Source organism: Mustelus asterias, chromosome 9, assembly GCF_964213995.1.
Source record: "Mustelus asterias chromosome 9, sMusAst1.hap1.1, whole genome shotgun sequence".
Classification (NCBI taxonomy): Eukaryota; Metazoa; Chordata; class Chondrichthyes; order Carcharhiniformes; family Triakidae; genus Mustelus; species Mustelus asterias.
This window is the reverse complement of record NC_135809.1, coordinates 118,870,948-118,897,071: the sequence shown is the minus strand read 5'-3', so window position 1 is coordinate 118,897,071 and position 26,124 is coordinate 118,870,948. Positions and strand designations below refer to the sequence as shown.

At 39.7% G+C, this 26,124-nt stretch overlaps 1 protein-coding gene across 5 annotated transcripts in view; it reads right to left on the bottom strand.

Annotated features, from left to right (window-relative positions):
- The window catches only part of qser1 (glutamine and serine rich 1), a 151,849-nt gene that overhangs the window by 41,799 nt on the left and 83,926 nt on the right, over window positions 1-26,124 (bottom strand). For 4 of the 5 annotated variants that reach the window (XM_078220944.1, XM_078220946.1, XM_078220945.1 and 1 more), the window contains exons 2-5: window positions 19,920-20,023; window positions 11,260-11,421; window positions 2,652-6,443; window positions 785-1,083 (exon numbers count right to left, since the gene is read on the bottom strand). In XM_078220944.1, the coding sequence (XP_078077070.1) occupies window positions 785-1,083; window positions 2,652-6,443; window positions 11,260-11,421; window positions 19,920-20,023 (4,357 nt within the window). The remainder of the gene's footprint in view (window positions 1-784; window positions 1,084-2,651; window positions 6,444-11,259; window positions 11,422-19,919; window positions 20,024-26,124) is intronic. The other variant, XM_078220948.1, reaches the window with a different exon arrangement.

Genomic DNA, 26,124 nt, shown 5'->3' with positions numbered 1-26,124 from the left:
CAACACTTTCCTACATCATATCGCATCTGCCAAGTTTTTTTGACTATTCCCGGGGCTTTGGGGGGGGGGGGCCTGGCGTTGCGGGGGTCGTGGGGCAGGCCAGCGATCGAGCTGACCAGCAATCGGGAGGCCAGTGTGGGGCCACTGCACATGTGCCAATCTCGGCACTGACAGATAGGTGCATGCGCAGTAGCCCACTCAACACACTGATTTCAGCCTCTCCAATAGGAATAGGCACCACCCCCCTGATTTTAATGACATTCATACTGGTGGTCTCTGCAGTGCACATCGTTTGAGAGATCCTTCTCTGAACTCCCACTGAAAAAAAACAGCATGAATTACTCCAGTTTTCATGCGAATTCAACACTTAGAATTTTTTGGGGGAGAATTCTGCCCAAAGTAGTTGTTTAACTCCTCTGCCATTTCCTGATTCCTCATTATTATTTCCCCAGTATCATTCCCCAAGGGGCCTATGTTCATTTTGGCCTCTCTCTTCCTTTTTATATATTTAAAAAAGCTTTTGCTGTTCATTTTTATATTACTTGCTGGAAAGAAATGAGAAAAGGTGACATCAACTGCTTCTCTCTCCAGCTGAATAATTTCAATATTATCTGCTTTTATTTCAGAGTTACAGCATTAGCAGCTTTTGTATTAGCAGTTTCCAAGTAAATTTGACTTTTGGAAAAAGTGCAATATAGAGAGAATTTGATTATCCTTAGCATTAAAATTTAGCCTCTTCCATCCAGACCAGATGGAAAATGTTAAATAAAACATGTCACATTACCTTGAGAGCTTTAATGTCCTCTATCTTTACAACAAATTCATCTCGTTCCCTGTACATGCCCTCTCCTCCACTTTCTATGTTATCTTCATCAGTTGAACCTTCTATAGCAAGTAATTCTTGCTTTTCAGCTCGCTCTGTAGGATTCAGGTCATCTTGTTCACTTTGCTCCGGAGATTCTAGAGTTTCTTTTGGCTCCTGTACTTCCTCTTTTAAAGTAGGAGACGGATTTGCAACACTTTCCTGCTGTATAACAGCAGGAACAGAAGAGTTGGAATCCTTTTCTCCATTAGTGATGAACTCTGGTAAAGAAAAATGTAATAAGTAGATAACAAAAGTCAAAATTGTAAATGCACTTATACTTCTTGAAGATATTCTATAAAATCCATTTACAGTAATTTTATCAAAGTACTGTATTGATAGATTGTTATTCTTCAACTTTGTCATGAAAACCTGAATAGGACAAATAACTATGGTGCTATAATTTAGCATTAATTTGCACACAATTTAAAATACAGTTTTCAGATTTACAGAAGTTATTTCAGCAAAGAATATAATTAGAGATATTCATTATATAACACAGCAATTAAAACAGGTTTAAATTGGAAATAAACTTTTGCTGCAAAAGCATCAGCATACGACTTTTTTTGAAACTACCCCCTCCCCTTTAAAAAATATACAAGTTCACTATAATGGAACTTTCAACCATGGCAAATGCATGTTGGTGTGAAACTGGCAGAAAAATGGCCTTCTTTGCTGTCTTTTAAAAGCAGTTCTATTCCTGTCTTTTAAAAACGAATCTTCCATAGGGTGACAATCTACGTTTGAATGCAACTTTACTCTCATTTTCTAACCTTCGACTGGAGGTCCACATTTCATGCTAGCCCTCTTATTCAGGCTTGATGAGATATATGGAATGTAACTGCTCCAGAGTCCTTTGGTATCGCGAAGGAGTGTCAGGGGAAGCAAAGCAATGCCCCCTTTTTACAGCACTTTTCTGACTTTTCCTAGGTAACTATTCTGCTAAGCAAGACAGAACCACGCAAAGTCTCCAACTTTGAATCAGAGTTTAGAGGGTTCCAGACACAATTGCCCAATGGAAGTGGACACTCCCTGGACAATTCTCATGCTGTCCTTGTGTGGGGATTTCCAAGGGGCCTCCTACTGTACCTTCTAGGGTACGACCCTCTGGAGAATAGAAGATCCACCTACATCAGTAGGTTTTAAGGTACTTTGCTTTATTAACATTAAAATTATATTGGAAAATTGGAGTGAACTTAGACTAAGACTAGAGAGCTTGTGCAGGACTTGATGGGCCAACTGCTATCCTTCTGTGGGTGTAAAATTCTACAATTGTATTCGATTAGAGAAGAACAAAATTAAAATCAACCACATATTAGATTGAAATTTGTAACACACCTACACATTACGCTGTTCGTTCCCTTATATGAGGTACATCATAGGCCTTGTGCATGTGTCATTTGGAAATGTGGAATTGGAGATTTTGGGTCAAAACAACGAAGAAAATATTTATAAAAAGAACCCATTCATATCAAGCCCTTCAAAATCTTTCTACAAATACCAAATAAAATGCAAAACAGTTTGCTAAATATTTAGTAAACGTGCAAACTTCTTTCATTTTCAAGGCAAAATAACTCAGAACTTTCTAAAGCTCCCTCCATTTCTAAAACTTTCTTTACTGAGATAAAACATATACTGAAAAATTAGAAAGATTGTACATACATGACTGTGAAGCAGCTACGAAAAGTACCAAACTTTACATTTGGCAATGAGCAGATTCATTCCTGCAGCAATATGTTAACAAAATAAGATAGGCCCCATATGTATTTAAGTGCATAACTGTCCTTACCCTTTGTGTTCCATTTTTCTTTTTTATTAGAAGGATCATCCAAAACAGAAAGTGCTGAAGAAATACTCTTCTGAAGATCCTGGTTCCTCCCAACAGAATCTTCCTCATCAGAGGAAAATGCAGGTAATGTTTCCAGGTTTTTCTTTAGGTCGTCATCTAACTTTTTGCAAGGACTGGTAGATTCACTTTCGGTAGATATTAAGGCAGTTGGCACTGACTGATGTGTCGAAACTGGTGGAAGCATGGGAGTATGAATGGTATTGGTGGATGGACGTCTATTGCGATGTGCCGTACGCACTGAAGGTGCTGGAAACTGCTGCTTAGGTCCCGATTTAAGAAAGTCTAAAAAGGATGCAATGAAACCACTTTTAACTTCTGGCTGCTTTTCCTCAACTTCTCTAATCTTTTGATTTATCCTTTCTTGCTGGTGGTAACTCTCATAGTAACTGTCAGTAGATGCATGAGGTGAATTTGCATCTTTGGAATTCAGGCGCTTGCCCTGCCCACTTCGTTTTATTGGTTTTTGGCTACAAAGCTCATCATCTAAAGTTTCTTTAGTTCGTACTTTTGCTTTTCGTTTTTTCTGAGTTCCATCTAGCACCAAGTCTAAATTTCCTTCCTCTTCAGGCAAACTGTGAGACCATCCATCTGGCGGTAGCCCCAGTTTTAATTTAGGCTTTACTGGTCTCTTTAATTTTCGTTTGTTACCAGATCCTGGTGCAATCTCATCACCCAGGCTGTAATCAACGTCAGACACAGCACTCTCATCTGTGTTACTTCTACCACTTGGAATGAAGTCTGGATCTTTTGCATTATTTATGGCACCATCATCAGGAATGTCATCGTTATCTTCTTCTTCAGATTCTGGATTAGCACTTAAGTGTTTCTTAATACCTTCAATACACTGATCACTGGAATCTTGAATGGAGTTCAAAATTGGTGCAGGTAACCCAGGCTGTATATGCTGGTCAGAAGTTCCAAGGGTTTGCTGATCAAGGTTTGAAGTTTTAGACTGAGTTGAACCATCTAATGGTATTGCCTCCAGATCCAAATTAATCTGACTGTTGCTTAATGTCAGATTATGCATATTTTGTTGATCTGGCAGCATGGCTTGTGAGGTGCGAAAACTTGGTGAAACATGTCTTATAGCAACTGTCTGAAATGTAGATTTTGAGCCATCAGCACATTCGACCGAACGAATGCTGGATTCGTTGCAAGTGGATTTGGCAAACTCTTGTGGAGTAACTCCACACTCTTCATTGGCAGAAAACACATCTTCAACACTAGAGAAGAGATTTCTCTCAACACCAAGCAACATGGATTCTGAAAAACAGACAGAACTAAGGCCAACAAACTGAGATTTTGAATCTTGCCTGTGTGATGGATCAAAATTATCTTTTGTTGTCAACTGTAGTGGTTTAGAAGATTCAGTACTGTCCAGCTTCATTGTCTCGGAGTTCTGTTGCAACAGCGGTTGTTGAGGTTGCGGTGTATTGGCTTGGGCAATGTGCCTTTCAAGTTGAAGAAACTGCGACTGATGTGATGCCTGAGACTGAGCTTGTATTTGCTGTGACTGTACTGATGCTTGGGATTGACCATGGCCTGATTGTAGTAACTGTGGCTGCTGTGCTACTGATTGTTGTATTAAAGACAGTGGCATTTCACGTGATGAATCTAGGAGAACCTGTGCACCAGACAGCTGTAATCGTGGAGTCTGGCATACAGAGTGTGTTTGCAAATGTTGTGAAGTATTAATTACTTGTGCCTGATGAGCTTGTGGCCTATTCTCCTGCACCTTATGTAAGAGAGATTGAGGCGGCTTCAATTCTTCAGCACCCATAATTATATGTGATGACTGCGATTGATTAGCTACTTTTTTCATATCATGTGTGTTCATATTGTTGTTATTGCCAACTGGTTGACCGTGATGAGTCACCATTGCTTCCATGGACCTTGTTACATTAAACTGCTTCACATGTTCATGTTTTCTTTCGCCAGTTTTCGATCCCTGAAGAGTGAGACCAACTACCTGGTCTTCTAGGCGAGAATTACTCCTGATGACACTTTGAGACAGGTATCGGTCATCTGCTTTCGAGACATCATAAACAGCATTTTCCTCCCCGATTCCACTTTCTGTTAAACCTGGAGTGGATGCATCAAGAGAAGACTGTTGCTGTAACAAATCTTGAATAGGAAAACCCTCATCATCTTCCTTAGATGGCACAAACAAATCTGAATCAGACTTCCTTTTAATATAAGACTGCTTTCTATCTGAGGACGACTGAGCGTTCTGCATGGTCTGTGAATGAGGCGATGAAGTGAAAGTTGGTGAATGTACTCCTGACAAGAACTTCTGAGACTGGGGTGAAGGAACACTTTGTGGCTGACTTGTTGGTGAAGAATGCATTGACATAAAGTTCTGAGTAGGGCTCGATGAAGATAAATTCTGTGCACGAGTAGATGAAGAAAATGGTAATGATTGGGTATGTGATGTCAAAGTCAAAGTCAGAGATTGTCCGGAAGCATAACTTGGTGAAAGACTAACAGTTGACAAGCCCTGTGATTGTGCTGAATAGCTGCTTTGCGGCTGACTCACAGCAGGCAAACCCTGAGAATGACCAGAAGGATAGCTTTGTGCCTGGCTAATAGAAGACAAATTCTGTGGTTGGCCAGAATAGTTATCAGTATGACTAACTGAAGGCTGGTCAGAAGAGTAACTGAGTGCTTGACTAACAGGCGTCAGATTTTGTGACTGGCCAGAATAAGAAGCTGGTGACTTGGGTAAAGTAGTGAGCTTCTCAGGCTGACTGGAAGAATATACTTCCGAGTGACTGACTGCTGTTATGTTTTGTGACTGTGTTGAAACATAGTTCTGGGACTGACTAATTGACATTATTAGATTTGATGCCTGGCCTGAAGAGTACACTTGTGACTGGCTTGATATAACTGAACTTTGCTTTTGTGTAGGTGTGGAGTAACTCTGTGTTTGCACAGTAGCTGTTGCACTTTGGGATTTGGCAGTTTTTGTAGAACGTTGAGCTGATCTTGAACAATTTTTAGCTTTTGAAGAATAATCAGGAGACGGAATGGTGGATGAATAACTCTGTGATTGCTCAACCGTTACTGAAGAGTTCTTCTGCTGTGTTCCACCATTGCTCACCTGAGACTGGTCTCCAAGTGGACTACATGTCAAACCTGCATGCCTTGAAGTTTCCTGAAAATCGACTCCACTCCCACTGGTAAGATAGCCTTGTAAGGAATGGTGAGAACTTGGTAATTGCCCCTGTACTGAGTGTGAGCTGGAAGGCCGCTGGTGATGCTTAATAACGCTACATTCTCTTTGAAGTGCCCTTTCAATGGAGGCAGTCGAACTAGAAAAAACTGATGTGCCATATCCTTGAGAGGCTTGTTGAGCTTGCCCAAGTGCCGAAGGCAACAAACTAAATTGCGGTTGTAAGTGATGAGGAGCAGATTCTTGAGCAGAGCGATATGTTGATGATGGAGGTATGCTTGTACTTAAAACAGTACTACCAATCCTGTCAAAAGTCAATGGGGAAGGAACAGCTGCTTGAGAAGACTTTATTTGAAGCAGAGGATCATGTGGAGAAATAAGTCCATTTGTAGTAGGGCTGAAAGGTGCATCTTGTAGTGTCAGGGACTGTGCACCAGCAAAGCTTCGACTAGTAAAAGTAGAAGGATGTTGGTACGCTGCAAGAGCTGATGGTGGGAATGTTCCAGAAGCTTGCAGAGCTCCAGTGACAAACAGCTCTGTTGGTGTTGAAGAGTGCATACCTGGACAATTAAAAGACAATGAAATGGTTTAAAGGTATGATCAAGTAGGTACCTTTCATAAACCACACAAATTCTCTTCATGTACCAAAACATTGGAAATGATAGAAGTTAATTTTTAGCTTGAATTTCAGTACATATGTATCACTCCAAAATCTGCAGGCTAACCCCAGTGTAACACAATTCATATCTTTTTTCCGATTGTAGATAAACCAGTCAGCATTGAGAGATGTTTTAAGTGCTCAGTTATTGTGAAACAAACAGCTAAAATCTATTCAGATGTCAGTAATAGAATTTAAAAATTGCAAAATAAACAACAGAAAAATTTGCACACATTATCTCATTCCTTCCCATAATCACTGCCCAATTTAACTTAACACTTTCCATATCTGATTTCTCTTTAAAAGAAAATGCACATTTTTGAACTTTCATTGCCATTTCCACAATTCAATGTTTTATTTTGACTCGAAGTGGCTTTTTTCTGTAAATTGGCTGAAAAATGCAACTCCAAAGGCTTTTATTTTATGGAAGTCAGAAGATGTAACCATATTGTTTCAAGTCAAAACATGATAGGCAGTTGAATGATTAAATATGTCCAAAGCATGTCAAGGATTCACTGGTAATACTCTGACAGACTATGCATTAAAACAATATTTTTAAAATATTGGCAATGCCTGTTAAATATACAGAAGGTACTTGAAGATTAAAAGACAGTGAACACTAATAATAGTTAATTTAATATTCTATAAAATTAGTTTGAGAATTCAGCATTAAACACTGGTTACTCCATCTTCTGTCTGAAGGTTTTCACAAGCCTCTGCTGTGGTATGAAAGCTGCTGCATTATGAAAAGTACTTCCCATATTGCGGCGCTACTTTTAAAATTGGTCTTGCAAACAAACTCAAAGCAACAGATACTGAAACTGTGTCTGTTCACAAAATGATAATTTCACAAGTTGTTTTCTATTAGCACTTGGAAATAGATTTATTATGGACTTGGAAATATATTGCTGTTCCTTCACTGTCACTCGATCAAAATCGTAGAACACTGGACCTAACAGCACTCTGAGAGCCCTTCACCACATAAGCTACAGCAGTTCATAAGCTTCTCAAGGGCCGTTGGGTATGATCAATAAATGCTGGCCTCGCCAGCAATGCCCAGACCCCTTGAATGAATTAAGAAAGTAGCTGATACGTAATTAATAATATATTTAATGTGCATCAGTTGGGTATTAATTGGGAATTCACTTTCACTCAGATATAGGAGTGGGCTGATAAAGTAAAGTTTTTTAAAGTTTATTTATTAGTCACAAGTAGGCTTACATTAACATTGCAATGAAGTTACTGTGAAAATCCCCTAGTCGTCACACTCCAGCGCCTTTTCGGGTACATAGAAGGAGAATTTAACACGGCCAATGCATCTAACCAGCACGTCTTTCGGACTGTGGGAGGAAACTGGAGCACCTGGAGGAAACCCACGCAGACACAGGGAGAATGTGCAGACTCTGCACAGACAATGACCCAAGCCGGGAATCGAACCTGGGTCCCTGGCGCTGTGAGGCAGTGCTAACCACTGTGCCACCGTGCTGCCCGAGATAAGAACGTAAGAACATAAGAAATAGGAGTAGGAGTAGGCCATCTAGCCCCTCGAGCCTGCCCCGCCATTCAATAAGATCATGGCTGATCTGAAGTGGATCAGTTCCTCTTACCCGCCTGATCCCCATAACCTCTAATTCCCTTACCGATCAGGAATCCATCTATCCGTGATTTAAACATATTCAACGAGGTAGCCTCCACCACTTCAGTGGGAATGCTTGATGCTTGAGATGCTTGAAATGCAACATGTATTTCTAAATGAAAGCTTATATGTGTATTAAGACAAGACTCCAGTGTTCTATCTTTCACCATTTGAAGGAACAGCAACAACCAAGTCCATAATAAACGTATTTCCAAGTGCTGAAGTTCTCTTACACACGACCACAGCTACAATCAAAATACTGAGGTTTGTATTTGCAGGCATTTTTGTACTATGTAAAGCAACAGCTAAACCTACAATAAGTGTTTTCATTTTCTCACACTAGTTATTCAAGTTGCAATGTATTTGGAGAGGTAGCAGCCACAACTAATGGGAAACCACATCCGGGAAATGGAAATCGGATTCCTCACATGGCACTCAGCTTTTATTTTATTGGTTCCAAACAGTTGTTTGGGCACAGCAGAATTAATATCCAATAAAACTAGTTTCTTTATAGGCTAATCTTAATTGTTGCAACTTCTGCCAGTGAAGAAATATAAGCTACCCAATTCTTAATACACAAATATGTCACTGATAGATCTGAGTAAGTTGCACCATCAAATGCACCAAACATTGTAGCAGTTAAGAAAAAAATGCTGTATTGCCAGCCATGGATTTCATGTCAAATACTGCTAGCTATCTTGGCTGGCTGCTGGACTCTGGATTTGGTACAAATTTCACTTATTATTGTTGATATGTACACAGGAAGTTAGCAACAACAGATTTAAAATAATAGGGCAGTACCAAACCACTAAACATGATGCTAACAGTCAAAATTTTCTTTATCCATTTATTTACCTCTCTTAAAACTAATGACAGTGTCGTATCCAGGAGACCGATTCAGAGAGGGAGAGCGATCTGCAGTTTTTCCAATACTTTCATTTTATGAAAGTATCTGTATAAGATATTGACACAGCTAGTCCGAAGCTTGGTCAAAGAGGTAGGTTTTAAGGAGTATCTTAAAAGAGGAAAAAGGTAGAAAGGTGGAGAGGTCAGGGAAAGAATTCCAGCATGGTGGAACAGTGAAAAAAGGGGATGCACAAGAGATCAGAATTAGAAAAGCACACAAATCCAAGGTAACAGAGATAGGGAAGGATGAATCAATGGAAAGATTTCAAAGCAGTGATCAGAATTTTAAAATCAAGGTGCTTCCAGACCGAGGGCTGATGTAGTCCAATGAGCACAGGATAAATTAGTGGCACAGGACAAATTACTGGATGGAACTTGGTGCAAGTTACAATATATGCATTAGCTCAAGTCTATGGATAGTGTACTGAATAGTAAAGTCCAAGGTAATACAGGCATGTAAGAGGGCTTCAAGATAAAACTTTGTTTTGAAACTTTTGATCTTAACACTATTTTCACAGTGGTCTTACTACATTTGGTGATGTTCATGGAATAGTTTGGTTTTTCTTTAAAACTAGTTTACTTAGTTTTACAGAAAATTAATAAGAGTCAAAGTATAAATATGATACTTTAAATAACAGGCAAAATAGCTTAATTTTATGGTGGTAATTGTTTCATTACATCAGGCTTGCTGAGTATTTCTCAGTTCTTGTTTGAAAAGATAATTCTTTAAGACCAGAAAGAGAGAACTAAGTATAGAACTCTAATTTTCTCACAATGTTATTTTAGTTATTAGTGACTCTCTACCAAACAGCAGCTCAACCCCCGACCACGCACTCAAAAAAAAAGTTAACTCTACTTTTAGCAATAATCTACTATCTCAATGCAAAGTTGCGAGTGGCTACTTGTGCCACAAATATTTGAAATCCTAAATTCTGTAGAAATATATATATTATGTATTTTCAGGAGATGTTTCAGGCTAATAACCTGATGACTGCTTGCACACCTTACTTAAAGTCATAGAGGTTTACAGCATGGAAACAGGCCCTTCGGCTCAATTTGTCCATGCCACCCTTTTTTAAACCACTAAGCTAATCCCAATTGCCCACATTTGGCCCATATCCCTCTATACCCATTGTACCCATGTAACTATCTAAATGCTTTTTAAAAGATAAAATTGTATTCGCCTCCACTAACAACCTCTGGCAGCTTGTTCCAGACACTCACCACCCTGTGTGTGAAAAAATTGCCCCTCTGGACACTTTTGTATCTCTCCCCTCTCACCTTAAACCTATGCCCTCTAGTTTTAGACTCCCATACCTTTGGGAAAAGATATTGACTATCTAACTTGTCTATGCCCCTCATTATTTTATAGACCTCTATAAGGTCGCCCCTCAGCCTCCTACGCTCCAGAGAAAAAAGTCCCAGTCTATTCAGCCTCTCCTTATAACTCAATCCATCAAGTCCCGGTAGCATCCTAGTACTTCATTATGAAGAAGGTCATACTGTGGCAACCATAAGTACCAAAATCCTAAGAGTTTTCTCTGCAAAGTCCAAATATCATCATCTTTGTCAACTGGAAGCTCAATTTCTTCTATAGTTCAAGATGTGCAGGTTGGGCATTGTAAACGTGCTGGGTTATGGAAATTGGGGGGAGTGGGGGTGGTGGGCCGTGGTAAGATGCGCTTTCAGGGAGTCGGTGCAGACCTAATGGCCTCTTTCTGCACTGTAGGGATTCTACGGTTATGATATTTTGTAACCATGCCTTTTATTTGAGATTTTCAGTACAATTGCTTTTCAAAAATAAAAATATTCGAAGAAACTTTAACTATACCACATGGTCAATTTTGGGGTGTGTGTGTGTGTGTGTGTGCACGCACGCGAGCATGTGCATTGGTGTATGAGAAGAATGGCTGAAAAAGTTCTTTTGCAATTTCCCCTCATCTATCTCCACACATTACAGGCTTCCACCTGTTCCATACTGTAAACACTTGTTAGGAAGTGTGAGGATTAATTCACGGTTATTAATCCTCAGATTTTCCTCATTTCTAATAGTCCCTGTTCTGTGATTTCCATTGTTGTCGCACAGGAGATTGGGAAACCCACCCCCCCCAAAATACTTGCACAATACCAACAGACAAAACAATACAAGCCTCCATGTCTCATAGTTTAATTTTACCTGTCTGCCACGAAGGAGCTCTGAACTGCGGTAGCAAGGAGGCTGCAGCAGGTCCAGCCTGGGGGGTGCGTGATTCAATAGCTGAAAGGAAGTTCATAACTGAGGTCTCAGATGCACTGCTGCCAGAATGTTGCATAGTTGCATCAAACAAACCGGATAGCCCTGCACAAGAGGAGAAAACAATTACTGTAGAAAGGCAAGTCCTATGCAATGCCAAAAAGGATATAATCAGTCATGGATAATCAGCCACTTTCATTAGAATTTCACACACTTAGTTGAAGGACAGCCATTAGTACCAATTGACATCTACTAGCTAAAATAGCAAATAATCTACCATCTCAATGCAAAGGTACGAGTGGATACTTGTGTCACAAATACTTGAAATCCTAAGTTCTGTAGAAATGCACATTTTTTTTGGAGATACTTCAGACGAATAACCTGATGTCTGCTTGCACACCTTACTTCATTGTGAGGAAAGTCTATTATGGCAAACATTGGTACCAACATCCAAAGAGTTTTCTCTGCAAAGTCTTCAAATATCATTATTTTGACAACTGGAAGTTCAATTAAAAAACTTATAAATTAACATTGGACACGATTAGGACAACCTTGAGCTGACAGTTAATAAATACAAGAAAATCCAGTGAGGGGAAATATAATTTACGTCAAAAAGCCATTTCAACCAAAGCACATATGATCCTTAGTTTACTAAACATTAATCTTCATCATATGCCTTCTCTGAGGAAAGAAAATCAAGCAGTGTACACCATCAGATCCCTCTCTCAACAGATATCAATTCAGTTACTTTTTAAAAAGGTGATTCACCTACCTCCTCTGGGAGTTTGTTCCACACATCTGCTAGTCTGCAATTAAATCAACTCACATTGAAACAGAGACAAAACTCAAATTGGTTGAAGTAAAATGAAAATAACTTGTATTTATATGGGGCCTTTTAGCGACTTCTTAATATAACAGAGGGTTTTTGCAATCAATTAAATGCCTCTGAAGTGCATCCACTATTGGCCACCACAAGGTAGCCAATTTGCACACAGGAAAGTCCCACAATTAATGGCCATGTAATTCGGTTTTAGTGATGTTGGTTGAAGGATAAATATCAGTCAGGACCCTGGAAGAACACTGCTCCTTTTGTTTGAATAGTGCCTTGGGATCCATTATATCCACCTGAGGGGGAAGATGAGACCACCATACAATGTCCCCCAGTGTCAACCACTCCCCCAGTGTTGCACTGAAGAGTAAGCCTAGATTATGTATTGAAGTCTAACTTCTGACTCATGACTGATATTTTTATCCAAAGAACTTATAGTAAGTAGTCATTTATTTTTGAATAGTCAAGCAGCCAAGAAACTAATGGTCATTCCAACCCAGCAATTAAAGTAATAGCTTGTAATTGCTGTTTTTCCTCAATTGTGCTTCACACCAAATTGTGACAAGAAATTACTGAGTTGGTCAAACTGCATATAAAAACATATTAAACGGCATATATTAACATTTCAAATAAGCTATTCCAGTTATTAGAGTAACTTAATTTTCCAAAAGTCAAGCTGTGCCATTGCTAGCACACAGATCATCTCCTGATTCCATTTCTGAAAAGTGAAGAGAAACTCAATAGGTATTTTCAAAATCCATATGAAATATTTATAAATTCTTCCGTTCAACACAAGGAGTTTCACCGTTAAGTTTTTAAAAAGCATTAGAGCTGGAGACAATACAATGAAACTTAATTGCCACAGAGTTGCTGAGAGAAGGAAAAGTGCCTCTGATGATCAATTTTAGATTTTTGAAAAAAAGTAACAGGATAGTTCACATGAATAGTGGTAAGAGTGTAAGATATAAAGAACAAGACTACCTAGTTACAAAATGCAAGATTGATTGCAAGCTAAAGCAAGGGGATGAATAGCTCATCCTATCCAAGAGATGGATAGCCTATTCTATCCAAAGAGATGATGGAAGAGCCTCTCTAATATGGGAACAATAATAAAAACTTTGACAATTTAGATTTTGTAGGAAGTTGAGGGGAAATCTTCTCACACAATAAGAAATTCAGCTTGCAGGAGGTAGCTTTAATGAGGATGTGAATAGTCAACACAATACAAAAATTCATTTCCCACACATTATCCATGACTCTTCCTCAAAATGTTTATTCTGCACGAGTGAATTTGAAGTTAGAATCAAAACATCTCACACCGAAGTTACAAGCAAACTTTTAACATAAGAAATTTTTTGAAATTTGTCTCATACGATAAACATAAATTTAAAAGTTCTGAATGAAACACAACTGATTGACCTTCATTACATAAAATTCCACTAAACTGGGCCAACTACAATAAAACAATCTGCTTCAGTTAAAAGAATCTAAAGGATAAACAATAAACAACCATAGAATGTCACTTCATAGGTGGGCCAGTCAGATTACTGGTCAGCAACATAATAGCAAGGAAATTATAATGAGATCCGCAAGAAGGGTGTACACTGTACACTTAGCTGCACATGATGCATTCTATTTGCACAGCCCATTAGGCAAGCACTAAAAGTTAGATATGAAATTCAAAAGTGAAAACACTTGTGCATAGATTGCACACTGGTTTTGGCAGCATGATTGTGAGTTTACCATCATCTGTTCTCCATCATTTTCATTAAATGCAGAAAATAGTTTGTGGGGTTTATATCGCCACATCTGGAACAAATTATATCAGAAAGCTACTTCACATGGATTATATTGTATTGCTTTAGAAGGGACGCATTACTTGACTGGGCTAAGAACCTATTTTGAACTATGTTTCAACAGTACAACAAAAAAATTGTATCTCCAGTAAGTACATTACTGTACAAAAGCCTGAAAGTCTTGAAAGGAAGGAAGAACCTTGTAATTTAGTATTACTGGGGACTAAACTCTGTTTCCTCACTTCCATTACGCTTAAATTATTTTCATTTGATCTGAATTTATTCTTACCTATTTAAACAATTCAGTTAAAAATAATCTTTTCCTGGTTTTATTTGTTCCTTTATTATCAAATCAAATTTTGATCCTTCTAATGTCGCCTCCTGCTTTTCTTTTCCACTTCTCCATTTAATCTTTATACTGTTTCCTGGTCTGCTCTTCCCTACATTTCCACTCCATCTGACGAAGGAGCAGCGCTCCGAAAGCTAATGGTATTTGCTACCAAATAAACCTGTTGGACTTTAACCTGGTGTTGTTAAAACTCTTACTGTGTTCACCCCAGTCCAATGCCGGCATCTCCACATCTTCCCTACATATAGCATCTTTGATTATTTAATGCACAGTTGGCACAGGCATATGCACTAGAAAATAGGGGGAGTATATAGAGACAATAGAAGCAGAGAGAAGAAAAGTTGCAAATAGAGAAAATGTCAGGTACAAAATTGACAATACCTTTGGACCTAGCACTAGTTCAGATTTAACAGCAAATAAAAAGGGGAAATTGAGATGGAACGTGCATAACGTACTGTTACGGTACAGAGATTGATCCCCTTTTTAGACGTAACGCCGAGCCCCCAAAGAGGAATACCTTGCCTTGTAATCTGTTAAAAGTGTGTGGGAAGGTGAATTGTCCTTCAGTAACATTCAGTGGTTAACTAACAGAAATACTTGACACCCACTTTAAAATGAACACTTAACAATTTATTCATTTAACTAGTAGGGAACTTTAACTAAACGAGTAACATACCGAATAACAAGATTCTACTGGAATGCTGTTCAAATAAATACAATATCCATTCATCAACCAAAAATGTAATACTAAAATTTAGTCACTTTTTAAAAATATACAACCAGGTTGTGTGTCTTTCGGAACCTTCTGGGGATTTTTCGGTTGATTTCCTGTCTGTAAGTTCCTTTTGATTTGGTGCCTTTCACTGGTTAGATAGTGCGTTCTCTTAAGAGATATATAAAGCTTGTAGGGCTGAGAGCTGAGAACTCTTAGCTTTTGGCAACTGGTATTTGTTCTCTCCCTCTCCAGACTTGAGAGGTGGCAGTTACTAACTAACTGTTCTCCCTAATAATAACTAACTGTTCTCCCTAATAATAATAACTAACTGCACTCTATTTCATACCTGTGATGACCTATCAATTTTCCTACAATTGGTTTGCTGTTGTCAACACCAAATTCAAATCTTATGGGTTCTTGGTAGCTGAGTGTCTGCTTTAAATTGTTTGATACAAATGTTTCAGCTTGGACTTTGGATGTACTTTGCATTTTGAATCTCCAAGCACTGAAACAAAACCAGCTTTTTAAGGGACCACACAATGTTTTTTTCCCCCCGAGCCCTTTTTACAATTTTTTTTTACATCTTTATCAACATCATATTCCAACTTCGCAAATTCATCTTTGCAACAATACTTTTATATAGAGAACATGGATCTACCAAGATCTCTGGGGTCAGATTTCTGTTCATTTCAACTCAATCATAGCCTATGAGCAGTTCTCAAGGGACTAGATGGGACAGATATTGAGTGGTTATTTCCCCTTGTGGGAGAGTCTAGGACCAGAAGGCAAAATCTGAGTAAGAGGTCACCCATTTAAGACAGGGATGAAGAGGAATTCCTTCTCTGAGGATAGTGAATCAGTGGAATTCTTTACCGCAGAGGGCTGTAGAGGCTGAGATAGACAGATTTTAATCAGCAAGGGAATCAAGGGCTATGGGGATTAGGCAGGAAAGTGGAGTTGAAGATTATATCAGGTCAGTCATGATCTCACTGAATGGTGGAGCAGACTCAATGGGCTGAATGGCCTACTTCTGCTCCTACGTCTTTCAGCAATGAGGTCAGGAGCTAAAAGACCCTGGCCCAATCCGAACAGGGTGTCAGTTAACAGGTTATTGCTAAGCAAGTGCCGCTTAACAAGACTGTCAATAACCCCTTCCATTACTTGGTTGGTTAAAGTCCAACAGGTTTATTTGGTAGCACAAGCTTTCGGAACACTGCCCCTTCATCCAGTGAGGGGCAGTGCTCCAAAAGCTCGTGCTGCCAAATAAACTTGTTGGGCTTTAACCTGGTGTTGTGGGGCTACTTACTGTGCCTACTCTAGTCCAACGCCGGCAACTCCACATCATGGTTACTTGGTTGATGATCAAGAGCACACTGATGGGCTGGTAGTTGACAAGAGTTGGTTTTGACCTGCTTTTTGTGGACAGGACATATCAGGGCAGGTTTCCACATTGCCAGGCAGATGCCAATGTTGTAGTTGCACTGGAACAGCTTTGCTAAGGGTGCAGCTAGTTAGAAACATAGAAACATAGAAAAACTACAGCACAATACAGGCCATTCAGCCCACAAAGTTGTGCCGAACATGTCCCTACTTTAGCGATTACTAGGCTTACCTAAAACCCTCTATCTTACTAAGTTCCATGTACTTATCTAAAAGTCTCTTAAAAGACCCTATCGAATCTGCCTCCACCACCGTTGCTGGGAGCCCATTCCACGCACCCACCACCCTCTGAGTGAAAAACTTACCCCTGACATCTCCTCTGTACCTACTCCCCAGCACCTTAAACCGGTGTCCTCTTGTGGCAACCATTTCAGCCCTGGGAAAAAGCCTCTGACTATCCACTTGATCAATACCTCTCAACATCTTATACACCTCTATCAGGTCACCCCTCATCCTTTGTCTCTCCAAGGAGAAAAGGCTGAGCTCACTCAACCTATCCTCATAAGGCATGCTTCCCAATCCAGGCAACATCCTTGTAAATCTCCTCTGCACCCTTTCTAGTTCTGGAGCACAAGCCTTTAGTATTGCTGCTGGAATGCTGACAGGGTCCATAGCCTTTGCAACATCCATTGCCTCAGCCATTTCTTGATTTCACTCCATGCAATTTGAATTAGATGAAGACTGGCATCGGTGATACTGGGAATCTCAGGAGAGGTCTGACTGAAAGAATGCAAACAGCAGTGCTACCTTGTTCCAGCATTCAAACCATCACTCTTCTCAAATCTAAATAAAATAATCTGAACACTGACCTACAATATGCAATAGCAAAATTTCCAGAAATTTAGGAGTCTGACTAAATTTAAAGAGGACTACAAGTGGTTACAGAAAGACACAGCCAAGTTAGTGTCCTGAGATAAATAAACATCACATTAATTGACGGTTGAAAATGTTCAATTTTGAGACAATAGAGACATTGCTGTTCTTTTCGATAGAATAGAAATCTAAGAGTAGACCTAATGAATTTTTCAAAATTATAAGACAAAATAAACAGGGAAAGCCATTTCCAATGGTTGAGAGAATATAAATTTATCACGGAATGAAGGGGAATTTAGCAAAATTCATTTTTTTAAAAATCCACTGTACGTTACTCTCGAGTAAGAGTTTTAACAACACCAGGTTAAAGTCCAACAGGTTTATTTGGTAGCAAATGCCATTAGCTTTCGGAGCGCTGCTCCTTCGTCAGATGGAGTGGATATCTGCTCTCAAACAGGGCACAGAGACACAAAATCAAGTTACAGAATACTGATTAGAATGCGAATCTCTACAGCCAACCAGGTCTTAAAGATACAGGCAATGTGAGTTTTGGTTTAATCACAAAAATGCAATCTTGCATGGCATATTGTTCAATGTAGTTACAGTCCTCAAATGCCAACTGTTCAATTGATTTCATTCTAACAAAGATTTGACAGTACAAAAATTGTGGCATATTTCAGGTTTCGGTTTCCACTTGGAAAGGATGAGACATAGTATCTCTGCAGCGTTTAGGACTCAACATTATGTTTGTAAATTGTTGAACACAATGTTGACTCCTGAAGGTTGTATGAGCGACAGTGGCACACTGCTGCCTCACAACACCAAGGACCTGGATTCGATCCCAGCCTTGCGTGACAATGTGGAGTTTGCACGTTCTCTCGTGTCTGCGTGGGTTTCCTCTGGGTGCTCCTAAAAATGTCTAAAGATGTGCAGGTTAGGTGGATTGGCCATGATAAATTGCCCCTTAGTGTCCCAAGATGTGTAGGTTAGGGGGATTAGCAGGATAAATGCGTGTGGTTACAGGGATAGAGTTTGGGAGAGGGGGGGGGGTGTGGTTAAGGTGCTCTATCAGAGAGTCGGTGCAGACTAGATGGACTAAATGACCTCCTCCTGCACTGCAGGGATTCGATGATTCTATGTACTGCTGCTCTGCTTCAGAGATGACACTGCAAGAGCAAGGTGGAGAATTAAGATGACAGATACCAGAAGCTCAGGGTCATGCCTGTGGACTGAACAGAGGTGTTCCAAAAAAGTGGTCATCCAATCTGTATTTGGTCTCCCAACTATGGAGGAGACCACGTTGTGAGAAGTGAATACAATATATGTAAATTGCTGCTTCACATGGAAGGAATGCTTGGGGACTTGGATGGCGAGGACAGAGGAAGTAAAGGGCAGGTGTTACATCTCCTGCATCTACTCGAGTTACATCCTCAATCTACTGCACGGTTCCAGGGAAATTCAATGCAAGCTTGAGGAATAGCACCTCAACTTCCAATTAGGCACTTTGCAGCCTTCAGGACTCAACAATGAGTTCAACAATTTTAGTGCATAATCTTAGTGCCATATTGTTTCCTTTTCTTGGCATATAACAGTATAGCACAGGAACAAGCTCTTCAGCCCACGATGTTGTGCCGAACATGATGCCAAATTAAACTAATCCCTTCTGCATTCCCTTGGTCCATATCCCTATATTCCTTGCATATTCATATCAAATCTGCTTGCACCACCATCCCTGGCAGCATGTTCCAGACACCTACCAATCTGTGTAAAAAACTTGTCCCTCACATCACCATGCCCCCTAGTATGACATTTCAACTCTGGGAAAAAGATTCTGACTGGCATGTTTTGGATTTTGCCCTTATTTTTATGCATGCAGTCAGTAGCATACCTGCTGTAGGCACATTTTTTGCTTGTTTTCTTTTTGCCATCACCATTTTCTTTGATCCTGGGAGACTAACTCTTCTGCCATTTAATCTCTCCTGTCTTTCACTCTATCACAGAGCTTACTCTGTTATTGTCCCACTCATCCTTTCCTCAAAACTTTTCCCAATTCTGAAGAAAGTTCACAGCTCTGAAACATTAACTGTTCCTCTCCAGAGATACTGCCATAAACAGACTATTTCCAGCATTTTCTGTTTACATTATGAATAATGTGCAGTCATACATATTTCGAAGAAGAAAATCTTAAATGAAATCTGCAGGTCGGTTGAGGGAAGATCTTTTTGTTCAGCATACCTCCCAAAAAGTGTTCATGAGAAGTATCAAATATCCTTATGAAAGAATTTCCTACCAAAAAGAGTCGCCTTATTGGCTCTTTTCTCCAGAGGAATGTGAAAATGCACTGAGGTAGAGATGCTTCCTGTATTCTGAAATGACTTAATTTATTTCCAAATGTGCCATTACTTTACTCTCAGGTGAACCAATCGACTGGAAAAACCATATTACCAACAAAATATACTTTATTTATTGGTTAAAAAAATTAGAAACCATCGATCCCAAAAATTGCCACATAAAATTCCTTTGAAAATTATTTTTAAAACAAGACTCAAGAGAAAGAACAGGTGACTTTATACATGTTACTGCAAATCAGATGTTTTGACAGATAGAACAGGTATCCACTTTCTAATTTTAAAAGAAATTACAATCAAAATTCTTTCATACCTGTGGGGTGATGTGTAGTGGTATAGCCAGGTAGCTGGTGAGATGGTGCATAAGCCGTTCTATGAAGGAGGTCAGTTTCTGGATGTGCTGTTCCATAGCTCAAACTGAAAAGACAAATGATTGAGTTATTCCGGAGCTAGAAACCGGATTCATTTTTAAAAAATGATAATGTGAAGGAGGAGACTTTTGAGATAGGAGGGGAGGTAGACTGGACCAAGGGTGATGGCTTGAAAAACATCACAAAATGATCTGATTAGGGTAGCTATTATCCTGCAGGATGCCTTTGATGTACCCTAATTCAGCATCAAGCATGTGTGGTGAGCAAATGGCTCAGGCCTATTTACAAGGTTGCCAATAAGATCAATCTTATAGCATGTGGAGCTGTAAGAATCTCAATGCATATATTGACCAGTGAATGATTGCTTGTGGTAGACCATTGTAAAGAACCACTTTGCACTATATATCACGCAAACTCATGAACAGGCTTAAGGCCAACATCTTTGGCCCTGAGAAATGTCCAGATTATCCGAGAAGGACAAGATATCTCAAACATTTGAACAATCGATGAAGCTATCTATTTCATGCTGCCACTGCAGCAGCAACAAGAGTGGTGTTTGCCTTGAACAGGATACTGCTGTCAAACCAAAAAGATGTTCTACCTATCACACAAATGAGTAACGTAGCATATGAATTTCAGTGCCAGTATGATGCTAGGTATGTAAGCCGTACATCCCAAGACTTATGGATTGTATCAAATAGCATGTTCCAGCCACTGTTCTCAAGAGGCAAGGTACAGACCATACCCAATTCTGCTTGCAAAATTCAAGACACAGTATCTAACATTAGATGTGATCCCATGATTGGACATTTGCTAAACAAACCTCAGTGTGCTAAAAATTATGCTGACAACCATTTTAAGATCGCGTCGAGCTGTGTATCTATCACATTTGTGTATTTATATGTAGTTTCCAGTACATGAAAGGCCCTGTTCTTTACAGAACATGCAGCAATGAAGCTATTTCAATTAAACAAAACAACAGCCATTTGCTGATTCATTCCCCAGGGCAATGCCTTGATTAATCAGGGTAAAACTGCTTGACTTAAATTTCAAACAATGTTTGGCAGTTATCTGCCAGTCACCATCAACAGGTGCATTCTCCATGGCAACACCTCTACCAGAGTCCACTTGCAAAACAATCAGCATATTCTCTTGTACAGTGTAAATCGTTGTGTCTTGATGCGTGCAAGACAGAAAGATTCTATGTGCCTCTTTTTCAGCAATATTCAAGTGATGTTGTCATTAATCTGACATTACTGCAAACTTCTTCACTCAAAACGGCATATCTGAATTATTTGAATACGCCACACAATCATGACATGCAGCAACAATTTTGATATGGCCTTCAGGAACAAATCTACTATTTGCACAAAGTATCTGCAGAACTATTTTCTCACTATCTCTAAAATGCAGCAAATGCATTCCACGGCAGATGATGGAATTTGAATGAAATATAAAAAAATTGGAATTAAGAATCTATTGATGACGGTGAAACCATGTTGATGGTTGCAATAATCCCATTTGGTTCACTAATGTCCTCGAGGGAAGGAAATCTGCCATCCTTACCTGGTCTGGCCTCATGTGACTCCAAAGTAATGTGGTGGACTCTCAACTGCCCTCGGACAACTGGGGATGGGCAATAAATGGTCAGCCAGCGATGCCCATGTCCCACAAATTAATTTTTTAAAAAGAGGAAGGAGGGATGAGGAGAAACAGTGTGAGGAAATACCTGACGCTTACGCAAAGGGGTATTTTGCAGGCTGGGTGCAGCAGAGTGATGTCATTGCATTTCTGCTCATATGCCGACCAGTACGCATTCAGACAGCTACGGTAGCAGTCTTGGGTTGGCAAGAGACACAGTGAAATAAAAAACACAAACATGGTCCACAGCAATGAAATATGCAGGTATTGTCTGGTTTGAAAAATATGCACTGATAGCCGACTATAAAATTAAAAAGGCCTGTATTAAATTCTGTACTTTAGTATAGTGCCCCTTGTAAAGTCAAATGACTTTAGTTACTAATTACAATCAAACGAAACAGTAAAATATGTCCACTCTCCCTTCAAACAAACAATTGTCATCATGCAAAAAAAGTTACAAGTCTTGCAACTAAAATCTATCAACTGCAAACAAATTCCCCTTGTTTTAATTTTTGTAACCTTTTCTTTGCTCTTTTGTTGTATCTGCACAATTGACCAACCTTTCTGGATTTGTGACAGAAGTTTGAGCATTTTATGATATTTTGCAAAATCACATAACTGGGCCATTTCTAACAGTTTCATTTGACAGAAAACAACAACAACAACAATTCCAGTGTCTGATGAAAACAAGCCTTTTTTCAATTTGGCAAATATATAATCAAGCTCCTTGAACTTTATTGGACATGAACTACATTATTTAAATACAGTGAGCAGTGCTATCACTGCTTGTAAATATATCTTAACAAAATGAGAAAAAGCAAAACATAAAGCAATCTGTAGTGTTGGTTATCTGAACAAATGATGAAAACAATTAAATATCTTCATTAGCACACGCAGCCATTGGCTATTGAGGTCTCAGTCTTATATCATGTTAAGTTTTTGATTTCACAGAACAGTTGAAGTCTTGGAAGCTCTATTTTATGCATGTTATGGAAAGTCACCCAGGTTATTTTCGCAGATCATAAAAGGTCCACTGGTGCCCTTTGAAAAGGAATCCCACTGCCTTTATCCAGTGTTGCCTTTATGTGATCCAAACCCTTGTATTGACTCTTTAACTGCTCTCTGAAATGGCCCAATCACTTGACTAATGCAGTTCAGCATCACCTTCTCAAAGACAATTACAGGTGGGCAATAAATCCCAGCTTTGCCAGCAACATCCACATCCTTTGCAATGGATATTGTTTTTTAAACTGAGCAACTCAAACATTGCCTTTAGATGGATCTGATCTAGTCACAGTGGCTAGTGCCTAGTGGGCTGACTATTGTTTGGTTTACGGATATATATTTATAATTTTTTTTTTAGAAATCCTATTGGGTTTAAAACTGAAACATTATTTATTTTGATAACGCCAGCTATGAATTTTATTTTAGCATTCAGTTCATGCTAACCACACTCAAGATTCTACTAGCAGCAATGTGAATATGATGGTCATGGTTGTCGTTTTTTGACCAATATTAATCATGGATATTGTGTGTGTTGGGGACTGTATACATAAGATTTTTCTCAAAAAAAGTCTTAGGTTAACATACTTCATCAAATTTTGGGTTTATAAAGGGATTAATTGCTTTTCAATAAAATAATGGTTCTTAAGGATTGAACAGAAAATCTCCCCCTCCGATCCAACCGTATTTCTCCCATGTTCAGTTTATTAACAGTCAACATTTTAACACTGGGTCTATGCCACAATAAATTACAATGCCAGAGTAGCCAAATTTTCCAAACTTTAGAGCCACGTATGATAATCTTCAAATATTTGAGAACCACGAGACAGATATATTTCACACAAATGTAAATGCAAATTGTACAGAAACATATATTTATACAAGAATGTTTTAGTGAGGTTATGTCATCGCTTAAACAACAAATTTGAATCAGAGTGCTTGCATCCCAATATAGCATTTATATTAATCTTACATTCAGCTGTTCTGAACTGAACTTTAGTCAGAAATCTTTCTTCCTAGACAAAGACGCAAGGTCAGCAGTGGTTTAGGGAGCCGCAGAAATTGTTCCAAAATGGTGCAAATCAGGTCATGCAGCCCTATGTCAGACCAGCAGGAAACTACAAAAGATATCTCGCTATTAGAATGATGACTCAAATCTGTCATGGACTCGATAAGTTGCGGGTCAAATTCAAGATGAGCAGAAATGGATCTTTGATCTGGTTTGTAACCCTTCTCCCGCTGCTCTCCAGTTTTCTCCCTGTGAAACTGTTCGTAGCAGAGGCTGCTGCTGGTTGCTTATCTACCTCCAATGTGTGATGTAACAGTTTCACAGCACAAGGAATGAGCCATACGTGTAAAAGAACAACACGTGGCTCACGATTCGCACTTTGACCACCCCTGGACAATGCAAAACTATGTTGTTGAGGCTGAGATACTGATCTGTCGTAAAGCCATCTTTAAGCTTGTGACCAGATGATAGCGTAGAGGAACAATGATTAAGAGATCAGAATAGAATACATGTAGACAGGTACTTTTCAATCATTATTTCCCTTTGCCACCACTTAACATACGAATTAGGAGCAGGAGGTGGCCACTCGGTCGCTTGTGTCTGTCCACCATTCAGTATTATGGTCGACCCGACTGACACCTCCCGCCTATCCCGGATTATCTTTCAGCCCCTTGTTTACAAGGACCTCCACCTCGACCATAACAATATTGAAAGATTCTGATTCCAATGCCTCTTGAGAAAGTAATACGGAGGTTAAATCTGTGGAATAGGTATCCAGGGCCAGAAAGGAAAACTTGCATTTATGTAGCACCTTTCACCTTCTAATGATGTCTCAAAGCATTTTACAGCTAAATATTTTTAAAGTGTAGTCACTGTCATAACGTAGGGAAACATCACAGTCAATTTACACAGAGCAATGAGATAATGAGCCTGTTTTACTGATTTTGGTTGACAAAACAGCATGAGGAAGCAAGCAAAACAGAAAATGCTGGAAAATCTCAGCAGGTCTGACAGCTTCCATGGAGAAAGAAAAAAGCTAAAGTCCCAAAAGCTGTGTTGCCTGCCAGGATTAAGGACATCTCCCCAGGGCTGAAGAGGAACATTGAATGAGAGGGGTACATCCAGTTGTCGTGGTCCATGTGAATATGAACGATATAAGCAGGATTACTGACAGAGTACGAACAACTGGAGGCAAGTTAGAAGACAGATTACTACTGAGTCATAAGAAAATTGCCATAGGGTAAATGAGGTGAGAGTGGCTCAACGACTGGTGTGGGAGAATTGGGTTTTGATTCACAGGGCACTGGGGTTTGGTTTAACTCACTTGGCTGGACAGCTGGTTAGTAATGCAGAGGGATGCTAACAGCACAGATTCAATTCCCGTATTCACTGAGGTTATTCATGAAGGCCCACCTTCTCAACCTTGCCCCACACCTGAAGTGTGGTGATCTTCAGGTAAAATCACCACCAGTCAGCCTATCATCATCTGCAACTATGGTAACTTCACTGGCACTAGTATTGGGGAAAAATGGAGCTGTACTGTTTGAACAGATTTCACTTGGATAGTACTGGAATCGGTATCCTGCTGAATTGTACAACTAGGGTTGTAGAGATGGCCTTAAACTAAATAGTGAGGGCAGAAGGGCTCGTGCGAAGCAAATGTAGACACTTAACAAGAAAGGACAAGTGCAAAGTAGCAATGTAGGGAAATAATATCCAGAATGTAACAGGAAGGGACAGAGCATACAAACATAAGAACAAAGAACAATACAGCAGAGGAACAGGCCCTTCGGCCCTCCAAGCCTGCGCCGCTCATGTGCCCACTAGACCATTCTTTTGTATCCCTCTATTCCCAGTCTGTTCATGTGGTTATCTAGATAAGTCTTAAACGATCCCAGCGTGTCCGCCTCAATCACCTTGCTTGGTAGTGCATTCCAGGCCCCCACCACCCTCTGTGTAAAATACGTCTCCCTGACATCTGTGTTGAACCTTGCCCCCCTCACCCCTTGTGTTCGTCACCTCCGACATGGGAAAAATCTTCCCACTGTTCACCCTATCTATGCCCTTCATAATTTTATACACCTCTATTAGGTCACCCCTCATCCTCCATCTTTCCAGGGAGTACAACCCCAGTTTACCCAATCTCTCCTCATAGCCAAGACCCTCCATACCAGGCAACATCCTGGTAAACCTTCTCTGTACTCTCCAAAGCTTCCACGTCCTCCTGGTCGTGTGGCGACCAGAACTGGACACAGTATTCCAAATGTGGCCTAACCATCGTTCTATACAGCTGCAACATCATATGCCAACTTTTATATTCTATGCCCCGGCCAATAAAGGCAAGCATGCCATATGCCTTCTTCACCACCCTCTCCACCTGTGCTGCCACCTTTAAGGATCTGTGGACTTGTACACCCAGGTCTCTCTGTGTGTCTATACTCCTGATGGTTCTGCCATTTATTGTATAGCTCCCCCTGACATTAGGTCTACCGAAA